The sequence below is a fragment of the Myzus persicae genome, unplaced genomic scaffold (genome assembly GCF_001856785.1).
Source record: "Myzus persicae strain clone G006 unplaced genomic scaffold, MPER_G0061.0, whole genome shotgun sequence".
Classification (NCBI taxonomy): domain Eukaryota; kingdom Metazoa; phylum Arthropoda; class Insecta; order Hemiptera; family Aphididae; genus Myzus; species Myzus persicae.
Genome location: NW_019100472.1, coordinates 28,756 through 44,768, shown reverse-complemented (window position 1 = coordinate 44,768; position 16,013 = coordinate 28,756). Strand labels below are relative to the sequence as shown.

The following is a 16,013-nucleotide window of genomic DNA, read 5'->3' as shown; positions in this document are numbered from 1 at the left end:
TTTTATAACCGGTAGAGTTTTGCAAAAAAATGGAAAAGATTATCCCAAGGAATCAAACCTAAAACTAATTGATAATTTTGTTCCATTTCTTTTTGAAATAGTTGTAATTAAAAAACACGGTCAAGTATTAGATGAAATTAAAAATGTAGGTAGAGCTAGTACAATTAAAGGTGTGATCAGTTATTCTCTGAATGTTAACGGACCAACTATAAACTCAGGTTTTGTAAGCAAGTTTAAAGGTGGAGGATATTTTAATGCTGTTATAAATTTATAAATATAATATGTTTACCTAGACTAATTAATTTATAACAAAACTCACATTATAATTATTACTTACAGGTATATAAATAATATTTTATACATAGCAGGTATGTATTTATATCTAGTTACATAATATAATATATATTATCTATATTCTACATAACGACTACCTACATTGTATCTTCCAATTTGCAATCATCATTTTTATTAATATATAAATAAATAGATGTACAGCATCTTTTTTTTTTTATTATTTGTCAAGTACGACAAATCATTTTAATACCTTCAAGCATAATCCAATTAGTCTTCTACTTATTACTTTTTAGCACAATCTTCCAATTATTTGCTTACTATAATATAATATTAAAATATCTATTGGCATAATTTATAATGCATACATTTAATAAAATATACTTTTTTTCAACTATTAGGTTGGCTCACACCATTCTAATTGATAAATAAAAATATTATATAATATATTATTATATTACTAAAAATTTTTTACAAATAAGTTGATGAAGCAAATGAAATATTTTATTTTTATTAATAATTGTATAATTAATTATACAATTAATTATATATATATAATACATTAAGGTTGATATAGACGGAATTTGGCGCCAGCAAGAAATATTTTCATAGGTGTTTCAATATCAATTGAATTGCAATGTTTAAACTTCCCTATTTTATTTATTGAATCTGAAACATTCAAATATAATAAACTATAAACTGATAAAATATATTTGTTTAATTTATACATAGGTATATTGGTATCACAGGATAAATATGTAAAATAAACTTTGAGAATAAATTGAATATAAAAGAATAGTATGTTATCATCTTTCTTACCGAATATTAAGGAACATGAGGCCAAGACTGAGAACTCCTTTTTCTTTTTTTGTCCTTTGTAACTAAATTCCTTTAGTAATTCATCAGTGAAAAGATATCTCAACATTGTTCTAACTGTACTTCCTATGTTGTTGCGAGCTAACCGTGACAGTTCTTCTACCTGTAATCATATTTTAATTTGTTCGTTTAGTTGACTTTCAAATTGTTATTATTATTTTTTACCTGGATAAAATTCAATTATTTATAAGTAGATACATCCGTATTCAAAAAATTTAATAACTCCCCAAAAAATTATAAAGACAACCCATACAAAAAACCCAGTAAGTTACTTAAGTCAAAAGATTTAGAGACCTCTTTAAATACAAGCCCTACCTACATGTTAGTTATTACTCATTATTATTATAATAAATAGCTCTTACCATTTTCTTTTTTATCTGGATATCAATTAATTTTTCTTCAAATTTTGAAAGATCCTCTTCTGTTTTCAACGGTAAATTACAAAGTATGTGTTGTAATACATGACCAATGCCTTGCAATGTTGTATCTTGAAGTTCAAATATATTTGTCTTATTTGTCATACATTTTTCAATATTTTCTATTCTTTCGGTCAAAGTCTTAATTTCATACCACGTGTTTAATGTGGTTCTATTTTTCTTATTCAGTATGTCTGTTAACAAATTTAATGATTTAAAATATTATGCATTTAGTTTTAAGATAATAGTTAGTGGTATAATTTCAGTTTTCAATTGGGGGGGGGGGTGAATTTCATACTATACACACCTATTTTTGAGTTATCAACCGTAGCACTGGTCCTGGAGACTTTAAAGGGCGATGAGGATGTATAAATAATGTCTTGTGCATCATCTTGTGCAACTGAAAAAAAGATAATTGACATAATTACTAGAAGTTTTTTAATTTTTAAAAATCATCTTTATAATAGTATTATTATATACATACTAAGTACTTTGGCAGCTGGTATCAACTCCGGGCTCAAAGATAGCTCATTAAAAAAATCTAATTGTCTTTTAACTGATTGGTTACTCGATAATACTTTATCAATAATAATTTTATTCCTAGAAGGCGGAGTATCTATAAAGAACAATAATTAAAAATAAATAGTATACTGATTAAAAATAAAAAATAAAGTAATAGAATGTCTAGAATGTTGATTTTGTAAAAATAATAATAAGATGTTTAAAATTTAACCAAGTAGGTATGTGGTGTATATGATTTTTTACTAATTCAAAAAATCTACAATTTAAAATCTAAACTACGCTGTTGCTGTATATTAAACATTAAGTTGTACTAGGTACTTTAACATTGACCTGTCACAATAAGTGAAATGAAGTGATCAGGTTTACTATACAGTCTATATATTATACAACTATGTGCAAGAAATAAAGACAGCTTATTTCACTGTTGTGTCCTACGTTCCTACCAAGTGGGCCTATAAACAAACTAAAATAAATAATACATGCAGTGTACTGATTATAATTTTCGTACCGATATGTATGTGATCTGGATTATTAAACTCATCGTCACAATTAGTATTCTCTTCAATTTCCCCACAAGACCCTAAGAATCAAACAGTAATTTTAATAAGTATCTACTATTCTAATGGGTACGTATATATAATATTTTTATTTTTCACAATTACCTAGACTTTCGATGGAATCTGGACTCCATGCTGGTTTTTTAATTGCTTTATTTTTTTGAATTTTTGCCATTTTATTATATTCTTTTTTTGTTGCCTTCTTTTGCCTAGTTCTGATTTCATCATCTGTTTCATATGGTGAAGATGAAACGTTCGAAGTATTTTCAGACCTTTTTGCTCGGACCTTAGCCTGAAAATAATCATCTGAAAAATATAAAAATATTTTATTAACATAATAGACAATAGCAATAATATGTATTCTTTAGTATTATTGTATATTATAATATTACCCAAGTCCTTGCACATTTTTTTTAAATTGATAAATACTCAAAATCATACTTATTTGGTACTAATCTTTGTTTTATAAAGTGATTTGCGTTTTTTTTTGGCCAAGCAGATTTATTTTCTTTGACCCAAAATGATGGCACAACTGCAACTCCATTATCATCAGAAAAATTTACAACTGACCACATATTTTACTGAAATATAGTAAATATTAAAATAATTAAACTGCCACACTTTAAATAATTTTAAATTTATTAAATATATTGTTTAAATAGGTATTAATAAATGAATATACGTACTATAACTTAAATTAACATTAAAACCAACTAATTATAATATAACTAACAATCTTAATACTTGATTACTAAAAACGAACATTAAATATAAAATACTAATAACTATTAACTATATGCATTACAAGAACTATGAATTAATGGTAAAGCTATTAACACATTACTGTCAGAATGAATTAGAATCATTTTTTTTTTAATCTCATTTATAGGATAGCAGTAGAGCTCAGGACTTAATGAATTAACATTATAAATATCTAATTCTGAAGATTTAATCGGTTTATCAAATAAAATATCTTTGTTTTGAAATTGTTTATAAATTAAAAATATTGCATCATTTTTATCTTTAACTATATTGAAGACTTTAATTACGTCACCGTTACATGTTAAAAGAGAACTATCAGCTTCTGTATTTAATTTAATAGTAAACGTTTTCATTTTTAAGGTAGTATACTGGGATCCTTGTATATTTTGTATCAATGGTCCACGTTTATGGAATCCAGAAAAATTATACGCGGGTATTTCTTTTTGAGAATCTAATTTCAATAAGCTTATTTCGTTACTTCTTTTAACAATTTGTATAAGTGGCTTGTCTTGCTTCAGTATCATGTTCTTTAGAGTACTCATGTAATTCTCAAATGGAAATGTAGAACAATTGTTCAATGGACCAAATTTAATATAGTCATCACATATATGCGTTAATCCATGGATGTTGTACGATATAAAGTGCCTACCTTACAAAATTTCGAAGGTTTTAACAAAATTATCCAATAGTTTCTTAGCAATATTGATATATTGGGCATAGTCAGGACTCAATAATATTGTCATTGCTAAACTTAAATCAAAAAAGTGTTTCCAGTATTCCTTCAATGCAACAGACTTGATAGCAGAAGAACCCAAATACAATAAAAATGTACGAAATTCAGTAGCTTTCCAGTTTTTTATATGAGCCAAACTTCTTGGTTTTCTACTGATTTTGCAAGGTATACTTACTCTCAGACCTATCAGTATTTTAGATATTTGGTTTATTTTCCAAGATGGATAACGTATAGGCACTTGGCCTTTAATCCATAAATACATAAGTTTTCTAACCACACCAAGGCAGACTAAATGTTGATAATCCAATGAAAAATCCGTAACAGTGTTAAAATATGGTACTGTAGTTAATATAGAATTATTTCCAGTATGATATTGAATCATGCTCCACCGTGCGTGTGTATTTTCACCAACGTTCTGTATAGCATCGTGCTCCACCGTGCTTGTGTATTTTCACCAACGTTCTCATCGTGCACCTTCATGCTCAACCCGGTGTACCACCAATCATTATAGGCTAAAGACGTCCAACGGGCCTACCCTAACCTACCAAACGTCCGGACAATATTTTTTCTGTGCCGTTCGAATTCGTTGGAACATCGAACACACACCATCTTCAGCATCGTTGTCAGTTTGTAATGTATATTCTCCCTTTGACCCCCCCCCCCCGTTTCCACAAATGTATGACCACAATTTTTTTATATTGTTATCAGCAAAAGATTCGCCATGTGGCGACCCATAATGTAACGTATAGTTTTGCACTGTCCTTGTCCTGTATTCAATTTAAAAAATGTTCTTTGTCGTATCTTGTGTACCAGCTCGGTGCCAAGCTATATAATATCATCTCTTACGTATCATTATTGATTATGAATACTGTAGATTGCTCACTGGCCGGTTTTTCGTTGGCGTGCCATTTGCACGGTATCGTTAGGCTGCGCTGCGGGCGCGTGGTTACTTGTTAACAGTAACGTTGTGATCGCTAATAGTCACGTCTCGTCGCCGGTGGCACTGCGATTTCAGGAGTGACGTATCATTCGATAATTGGCTGCCCGTGTATACTTTATATTAATTTTACACTATCTCTATTCTCTATCATTACGGTAATACAGTATAGCTGGCACGGTAGAGCGTTCGTTATCGATCCAGCACATAATTTTACTGTATTACTTTAGTATACTACCTACTAATAAAAACCTAAAATATCCACTGCTTGCGCCTTAAATAAATATAATTAATTAATTAGTGTAATGATTACTAAGTATGATAGTTATTAATTAATAATCTAAATAAATAAAACAATTTCGTTATCAATAACACCAACAACCAGAAACTACATAGCATCTTTATTAAATATGCCGAGCCCTCAAAAAGCCCCAACAATTAGTGCACACCAAAAAGTTAATACACACGAGATCCTTAAGAAAAAACTTGAAAATATGCGCCGAATTCTAAAAAAAAAAAAAATGGGCCGCCATTGAATCGTTGAAAAACAAAAAAATTAATAATAAAGTCAATAAGAACTATGTTCTACAATTTTTCTATAAAACTTCATGCTCGTCGGTAAACTCAAAAGATACTCAATAAATACTTAAACAAATGTTAAAAGTTGCTGTACTCAAATTAAATAAACAAATTACAAATTTTGATGTCTTAACATGTAAAGGTTACTATGAATTTATTATACAGCTCTTATGTATAAGTAGAATTTATAAAGAATGTAAATAGTTGAAAGAAGACAGTTCTAACAAACTTGTAAACAAAATGGGAGATGGACAATTGACCGACAACCAAAATACCGACAAGACAATCAACCGACAGGGTCAATCGACTGACAACCAAAATACCGACAAGACAATTTTATCTTTAATTTATATTCTTATTTTAAAAATATTTTAATAATACATTTTTTATGATATTATATAATAATAATAATATTGATAATATTTTTTTTATAATAAATAATAATTTGCTAGTTAAGTATAATAATTAAATAATTAAAAAAATAATTCGTTATATAATAAAAAAAAATACTGGAAAGACTAAAAAATAATATACAAATGTATGTGACTCTAGAGTGTATATTACATGGTTAGGTTGTGAGCAATATCTCGAAGATACTCCAACGTGTCTTACCATCACGATTGTTAAAAGCAGTCTTCAAGCGCTGTTCATGTTTTTGCTGAAGATTTGTTGGGCGTGGCTTTGGAGCTCCTTGAAGAATAGCTTCGATATCTGCATCAACCTTACTTTGTTCTTTCTGAAGTTCTTTAATCAGCGTAAACAGACCAATATGAGCCCTCCCTATCAATTCATTCCAACGCCGATGCCATGCCTCATTTTATAATTTTATATTTTATAATTTTGGTTTAACCTGCTTTATTTGTTGTCTTATTTATTTTATATAAAAGAGACATGTGCCAATTTTCAAGCAATATATATATGATATAAGTTCCCGATTAAATTATAGTTAAAGAAGATTTTTATTATTATTAAATATTATTACTATACAATATTTATAAAATTTTTTTTAATATAAGTGAAATTAAATTACTATGTAGGTACTTATAATATTTAATTACTATTTTGGTTGTCGGTCGATTGACCTTTTCGGTTGATTGTCTTGTCGGTATTTTGGTTGTCGGTCGAATGGTTGTCGGTCGATTGACTCAGAACCAAACAAAATACCCGCAAAATTAAGAATTTTGTCTAACAAATAAAATGTCTTAATTATTATATTTATTTCTTTTATTTGTATACTTTTATATTTAAACCATGTAGCAACACTGTAAACTAATTAAGTTGTAGATGTATTTATTTTATTAATTATTTATAAACTTAAATTTGTATTTTGTATACTATTTGATTGACTTGTGGACAGTAACGTTGGAGTCGCTAGCGTCTGGCTGTCGGCGAAATACTAATAATAAACATTGATTATAAATAATCTTTTGGTTTCGATAAAATACAATGGCCCGACGTTTCGCACACACTGACACACATGCGATAATGGTGAATAATTATTATTTTCCAATTGATACATTTGACAGTCGGTTGTATCGTGATCGTGAACATATTCTGTTACATTTCTAAGTTTCTTCTATTACACCATAATATCGAGAAGAAAATGCTCGTATTTTAATTGTAATAAAATGCAAAAAAATACCAAAATCCGATTTCACACCTTTCCTTCCGATATTAATTTATTAAAAAAGTGGATAATCCATTCCTATTTAATTCAAATTTAACCAAACCTAGTAACTTTATACTTCAAACTTGAGGTAATGTTCCATTACATACTTTGCAGGTTATTTAGCAAAACAATGCATAGATAATTATAAATGTGAAGACTGCCGTTTGAAGTTAGTGACACCCGATGATTTAGAAGACGATCACCAACTACTTATACTAAACAAGGAATGCGACTACATTAGCCATTCAAAAGGATTAAAACTACCATCAAAACTGTTAATTCAAGTTACAAAAATATGTTTAGATGTATTTACGGAAATGTTCCCTCAAATTAAAACGGAAAAAGAAATTTTAAAGAAATTAATAACTAGAGCATCACATAAAATTAAAAACAAGTTAAACTGTCTGAACCATTCATGTCAAACTCATTTCAATTACCTTCTTGAACTTTTATTTAAAACAAAAATATACAAGCAGTGCAAATTGATTAATGACGATTCAAGAAAAAACGAGAATTACAAAATCCAGACAAATTAATAATTTTTACAAATAAATAGTTGATTGGTATTTATAAAAGTACTCTTTGTAATTATTTAATGATTTGAGATTTGAATTATAAATAGGTACTTACATGCAATTTTAATGAAAAAGATATTTTATTATACTGTATTCTATTTGATTTATGTGTAACTGATGTATTTTATTGTTTCTCACTGGTTAATAATTAAAAATGTGTGTATAAAATGAACTAACACCAAACTCTTAATGGTTTATGGTTTACTAGATCTTCGAGCGTCGCTGGGGGAGACCCCCCAGACCCCCCCCCCTGTTAGCTGAAAGTGGGTACCGATTGCGGAGACTAAGTAGTTGAAACTATTAAAATCGTGTTTGTAGGTGGGCGAGAAAATGTCAGAGAAGGTGATAAGGATTTGTGATAAGGCGAACTGGAGGTGTCGTTTCGAAGGCGGGAAGTTTGAATGTCGAGTTGGAGGCTCTGGAAATTAGCGGTTAAGCTGGCTCGATACATCCAGTCTTGTTTTTGAAATGTGAAACCAAAAGCTTGAGTCGGAGCACCGTATTTGTGTTTCTAGCAAGTCGGTCGCGTCAAGGTGAAAATCGATTAAAATAGAATTCAGACATCTAAGTAAGGTAAGCAATCAGACTGCGTCGCATAGCCGACAATACGGGCCTGCATTGGTCTCTCGGTGTAACTCGCTCCGTCAGTAATGAAGGCCTCTGTGCTATTCGCTGATGGTGAATACCGATATCTGGACATCTCTCACGTACTTGGTAATCGGTGATTGAACAGACTTGATAGTTTAGACGGTCCAGTCTTGTGCTTTTATGAATGTCAAACATCGTAAATCTGAAAGATTTATTTCAATGTCTAGTAAGTCAGTCACGTCCAGTGGAAATCGATTCACTTTCAACTTAGTCATCTAGGTAGGCAATCCGACTATGTCGGACAGCTGACGATGCGGGGCAGCATGTCAGGTATGCGGAAACAGTGGTGGGCAACTATAAGTGAGAATTGTATTTGCAAAAGCCTATTAAAGGACATACATTTAGGGTTCAGGACTTAATGCATTTAAAATCGTCAAAATATGCAGACTGAGCAGTTGAAACTATGAAAGTCGCGTCCGTAGGCGGAACTCCTAGTGCTGATAAGAATTTTTTGATAAGGCACTTTGGAGGTGTCGTTTGGAAGGCGGGAAGTTTGAAAATCTAGAAATCTACGATTGAACGGGAACGATAGTCGATACTGTTCAGTCTTGTGCTTTTACGAATGTCGAAACCCAAAGCGTACATATGAGAGCCGTATTTGAGTGTCTAGCAAGTCAGTAACGTCAAGTGAATATCGATTTCGGAGTGTATGTGGTTAGCATTCTGTACTTCGCGTCTTTTATGTCGAATGGTTAACTACTGCGGAGTTGGTAATACCACAGAATAACTGAACAATTCTGTGGTAATACGGTTAAGGGTTTATGATAAGGCCGAGTACTTAGGCGGTTTTCTACCGAAGGCAGGAATGTTTGAAAACCGTGTTTGAATGTGTATTAAGTCAGTGAGTCTTTGATCAAAATTGGACCTGGTGGGCCCCATAACATGTGACCATATGAACGCCTAGTAAAAATGAAAAAAAAAAACGAAAGTCATAAGTGTAAGGTGTAATACCGTGTTTGATTTCGAATAAAATATTGTTACATATATTACGTCAATACAATTAATTAATTAATCAGCTACACTGTCCTTTTTGTCAATTTCATCACCCGCATAGGTTACATGCGTTGTAATTCTTGTTATTGTCATCGTAAACCGTCTTCAAACAATAAACAAATTAACTACATCGACGCAACGTTCTTAGACTTCCGACATCCGCGGACACGCTACGTCCCTACGACACACGGCACCGTCATGGACCAAACATTGTGAGTATATACAATACATTATTATTCTGATTTTTTACTATTTTAATTTGTTGCTTTTAAATAACACCTATTTTATGAATAAGTTTTCTGTGCGCACAAATATTAATCTTTAAAACGAATGAATATGCTAAAAAAATGATGTCTCTGTTAACCAAATTTAAAAACTACCTCGTGACACCTCGTAGTATCCATTGAGCTGTCCAACTTTTTATTCTTATTTCACACATTACTCAAATCATATTTAGTTGCATTAAACGGACAAAGAAAACAAATATTGCGCTGACATCCTCTTAAAGTTTTCGTCTTTTTTACATTTTGGCCTCGAAAAATTGATGACCTGTGTGTCCGAGGGTACGGGTGTAACGGTGAATACCTACATTTACCACAATTACGCAGCGCCGTTACACCCAACCTTGGACACCCTTCCCGCCACCACCGCGAAACCGTCTTCGGACAATAGGAAAAAATTAAAGAAACGTAAGTAGATAGGAACATTTAAATGTTTACCAATAAAATTATAACTATTGCCTACATCGTGTTTCAGGATGCTACCGGTGCCAGAGCCAGGGGCACCTGGTCGGGGATTGCCGCGGTGAATGTTTACGCAATATATTTATACTAAATAAATATATTATTTATTTTTGTTACGTTAATAGCCCCCAATACAGTTAGACGGCTGAATCAGCGGGATCGGTCGCCGCGCCGTCGGGTGCAGCGGGATCGGTCGCCGCTGGCCATTCGGCCGTCGCGGCACCCGGCTAGAACACCGCCGCCACCGCCGGCCACGGACGATGTGAGTAACGCACATTAAAAATAATAATAATGATCCTAATAACATCCTAATCCTACATGAATTGTAGGACATGGAAGAGAGTCCTCCCCACCCCCGATACGGGTTATGGAGGGACCATTGTAAGTTGTCAATTAGATAATTTTTTTTAATATCATTATAACAGTATATCTAATTTATTTAATGTTTTTCAGATGAATAAAAATTTTTTTTTTCAAATATGTGTTTTTTTTTTTGATACCTTAACACGCTAACAGTCATGGTTTACTTATTATGTATCCATAATATGTTTTCTAAAATAGTTTATGTCAGTTTTAGATCGTACAATAATAATAGGCAGTGAAATACAAACAAAATATTGTATGACATACTGTATGCGTACAAAAAAATAAGTCATGAGTGCACTTACAATATTGTTTTTATTATTTTCAAGATTGTAACTAAAAGTCAGTAAGTTTAAACAAATTAACATAAACATATTATTAAATAAAATTTAGACATAGTGTGTAGAATATAATATACAAATATATATCAGAAGTGGTACATACAGAACATATTGCGACTCAATGTAGTTCATGTTATAGTTAGATATGTTGATGATGAATTAACAGTGATCCACAGTGATGAAGCTTATAAAATGTTACATTTCATCATAGTATATAGGTTATATAGAAATATAATAATAATAATTTTTTTAGATTATAATGGTAACTGTATTATATTATGTATATAATAATAATAGGTAGGCAAAATATATAAAATGATAAGTCATGCAATATTATTTATTTTTTACTCAGCTTTACAAAGTATACAGAAACAAACATTAACTCACATTGATGATGAGTAATAATAAGTACAAATAAAATGTTACCAATACAGTTACATTAACTATTTAACATTAAATTGTGTTTGATAAAAGTTATTATAATAAAATCATATTATGCATTGTGCAATACAAAAACAAAAAAGTAAGAGGTCATAACATTCTTACATTTAAACGTTAGAGAATGAATATAAATTGACAGAGATATGATAACATAAATACAATAATATTAGCTATCAACATAATATACAATATTACATAACAAACTGTTTAAAAGTTAATGATATAAGCTTAATAATAAAAAACATGATATTACACATACAATAAATAGTACTACAAACATTGTATTTTAATAATAATCAGTGGCGGTTCTGGTAGTATTTTTTTGGTGAGGCAACCTAAGTATCAACCCCNGAGTAGGTATGCCTAGTCCTGAAAAGGACTTTATGAGTGGGTATGCCTAGTCCTGAAAAGGACTTTTAAGTTATGTTATGTTATGTCTAGTTCTAAAACTATTAATTAACTAAGTTAAACTACCTATTATGTTTTATATGTTAAATTTATACTCCTATCTTTTTGACTAGAATACATGTTTATAATATCATCGTAAAATGATTCAGTTTTTTTAAGTTGGTGAATCAAGGACTTTTCAATTGATAGTATTGAAAGAGAACTTAAACGAACTTGTGAAATACTATTTCGAGAACAGGTTTTAATTCTTTTGAGGCAAGAGAAACTTCTTTCATTTGATACACTAGTTGATGGTATGGTTAAAATAAGAATAAATAATTTATAAGATTCAGGTAAAATGTCTTTCAATGCATCTTGTTCAATAATTTTAACCATGTCATAGATGTGTAATAAATTTTGATATTTTACATCACTATACAAAACCTCCAATTCAACTTTTAATGTATTAATATTATAAAATATATTAGAATAAGTTGATTTCAAATTATTTAAAGCATTTACAGGAAATCTATTTGAATATTCTTTAAATTTAGTTACATCAGCTAACTGTAAAAAAAGTAATTTATTTGTATCTTGAAATCTGGTATTTAATTGCATTAGAATATTATCAATTATTTCATAAAACAATATTTTAAAACTTGATTGATTATTAGATTCATTTCTTGTAGCTTTTGGAGGTTTTGTAAGAGTAACCGCTTGATTAAATAATTTTGAAAATTCAGGTTCATTTCTTTTTTTATTTATAAGATCATATGTTATATTTATTTTTCTCAAGCAAAATTCTACATCAAATGATTTATTTTGGAGTATGTTAAATAAATTGTCAGTATATATGAATATATCACTAAATATCAGTGATAAGAAAGCAAATTCAAAAGTTTTTAAATTTTTTAAATGACCAATAGCACCACAAATAGATTCAGGTGACGATTTTGGATCTTTGCTAATACAGTCAAAAACATTTATAAACCCAGGCCACTCATTAACTATTGTGTGTAAAATTTTTGACCGTGAGGACCATCTTGTTTGAACAAATTGAGGAATTCTTTTCCCCACAATAGTATCTACAAAATTAGTACGCGAAGTGGAATTGTGAAAATAAGCAGCAATACCAGTGAGGTTAGCAAAAAATATACGACATTTAGCATTTATACTACAACCATGTTGCAGTACCAAATTTAATCTGTGAGCTAGGCAGTGTGTAAATAAAGCATTAGGTGCAACTTCCTTAACTCTAGCCTGTAAACCTGTTAAATGCCCAGACATTACACATGCCCCATCATAACATTGTCCAACTAATTTATTTTTTATATCAAACTCATGTAAAACAGAATTAACCAAATTAAATAAACCTTCAGCCGTGCGGTCTTCACTAACATTATGAAAACCCAAGAAACGCTCAACCAATTCAGATTTATCTGTAACATATCTAATTATTATTGAACATTGTGTTTTTTGACTGATATCTGTAGTATCGTCAATTTGAATAGAATAAAATTTACATTGCCTGATTTCATTTTTTATTTGGTTTATTAAAAATTCAGAAATGCATGAAATTAAATCATTTTGTATGGACTTGGACATACCTGAGAATATGTTTTTTATACTATTATAATGATTTTGTATTTCTTGAGAGCACCAAATAATATGCATATCAAATAACTCTCTAAAATTCCCTTTATTTAATGAATCACTGCTTTCATCATGACCTCTAAATGCCAACTCTTGTTTTCCCAAAAATAAAACCAAATCGATTAAGTACTTCATAAATAAACGATTCAATCTCACATTTTCATTATAATTTTTTTTAAACAAATTACCATGTTCATTAACAACATCTAGTATAGTAAAACAATTTTTTTCTAGGTTTTTTAATCCTAAATGATTATGAATATGTTCTTTTGATGATTGATGTATTTGTATACCCCTAGATAAATTTTTTAAATCATAATACCCAGTAGTATTCCACACAGACTTCATTTTACCCAACAACAAACATGGCCAACAAAATAATTTTTGTATATAATGACTTCCACATAACCAAGAGTGTTTTTGATATAAATTTGGATTAAATGACCTACAGAATACCTTACTTAGTTTCTTGTCAGGAGCCAAGGCTGACAAAATCGGAATAGGCTTACCAACTTTTAGTAGATCATTTTTAGTATCAGAATTCCAACGTCGAAACGGCGTCTCCAACAACATGACTACCACGTCTGTCACTGGATACATAACTCCAACAGTAATCAAAGTAATGTTTAACAAAAAAAACTGCAGCACTCGTAAATAATTTTAACGAACCAACGTAAGACCCAAGCGAGTAGCGACAATTTGAAGTTTGAATACAGAAATGTCAAATGACTAATGATAAATATAAAATTATTATCAACAGATATTACAACGGACAACGGTTTAATTGGGAATGTCCCGTGTCTCGACTCTCGACTGTAACAATAACAACTTTACTGATAATGTGTTTTTACGTTGAAATGCCGGCTGACCATAATATTACTGTATACCGCGTCTATTTTTAGTACATAAGGCAATGTTAGTCGAGCCTCCGATGTTCATTGCGCATGCGCAACTCTACTTATTTAAAGGTCGCGTGCATTCGCGTACATACGCTTGTGTGTGTAATAATTCATGTACACAATAGTACCATACTCCGAGGCGAAATGAACGGAGCCTCAGCTGGGACGTCATCGGAACATTGCCGCCGGTTGAAACACCAGCGTTTGTTTACGTAATAATTATTTCATTCATTTCTTATCGGTTTATCACTATTTTTTGGTAATAAACACTAAATGATAATATGATTTACCATTTACGATATAATAAAATATGATAATTCTTATTATTAAACAATAAACATGGCAAAGAAGAATTTTTTCTCAAATAAAATCATAAAAACGTTAAAAATTAATATCGAAATATATGCTATCGTTGGGCCAAAAATGATACTTTTTGCGTATTTTTTTACTTAAAATTGTAGGTTAGGCGGCGCCTAACTTGCCTCACCCCCAAAACCGCCACTGATAATAATATACATGCGGTTCAATACTAATAAAATACATACAAAAAGATTATATCATATTGTTAACCGAGCAGTAAAAAGTTATATAATAGCATAACATGAATATATACCAAAAAATAAATACAATCTCAATTCTGTATTGGTACATTACCGATATTTAGACTGTTATTAGAAGTTATTCATACAGACATAAATATCGAATTGTGTTTTAAAGTTAATGATATAAGCTTAATAATAAAAACATTATACTACACGTGTTATGTTAATACTTTATTTATATTAAGTTTATTCATGTTACAATATTACATTAGTTACATTATTACAACAGCTTATATTTGAAATGATCCAAAGAGGTGAAACAAATATAAAACCTATCGTCAAATATGATTATTTTAGCGAATACTTCAAAAATAATTTCAATTTAACTTTCGGAACACCAAAAACTGATACGTGTCAAACTTGTGACCGCTTAAAACATTTAATTGACCACGAAACAAATTTCGAAATAAAACGTCAGTTTGAAGTAGAAAAAGAGGTGCATATTAGAAAAGCAGAAGTATTTTATACTGACTTAAAATCATTTGTTCAAAAATCCAAATCAGATAAAGAAGTTGAATTATTAAGTTTTGATTTTCAACAAAATATGCCACTGCCACATATTCCTTGTGGAGACGTATTTTATAAACGTTAAATTTGGGTCTACAATTTTTGTGTTTATTCCGGAAAGACTGGTAAATCTTACCATTATATGTATGACGAATCGACAGGTAAAAAAGGCCAAAATGATGTTATAAGTTTCATTGACCATTTTCTTAAAACTTTACTCACCCCAGGTGTAAAACACTTATATATATTTACGGACAACTGTAGCTCACAGAATAAAAACAATGCTTTATTCCAATATTTGTATACAGTTATTCAATCTCAGTGTTTCAACTTAGAAAGTATCACTCACCGGTATCCAGAGCCGGGTCATAGCTTTTTACCGTGTGATCGATATTTCGGATTAATAGAGAAGGTAAAGAAGAAATATGAACGAATATACTTGCCAGAATCCTACAGAGAGATTGTTAAAAAAACATCGAAAAAATTCAATGTCATAGACGTATCCCGAGATATGATTTT

General features: G+C 30.3%; 1 protein-coding gene and 1 pseudogene across 1 annotated transcript; both read right to left on the bottom strand.

Moving 5' to 3' along the window:
- Positions 1–853: 853 nt before the first annotated feature.
- LOC111026585 lies at positions 854–3,948 on the bottom strand (annotated as a pseudogene).
- A 5,376-nt stretch (positions 3,949–9,324) lies between these two features.
- On the bottom strand, positions 9,325–14,059 carry LOC111026576 (zinc finger MYM-type protein 1-like). The gene is made up of 5 exons (XM_022304682.1): positions 13,441–14,059; positions 12,700–13,272; positions 12,356–12,549; positions 12,068–12,277; positions 9,325–9,465 (listed from the first exon to the last, which is right to left on the bottom strand). The coding sequence occupies exons 1-5, from the start codon at positions 14,057–14,059 to the stop codon at positions 9,325–9,327; spliced, it is 1,737 nt and encodes a 578-aa protein (XP_022160374.1).
- Positions 14,060–16,013: the final 1,954 nt, after the last annotated feature.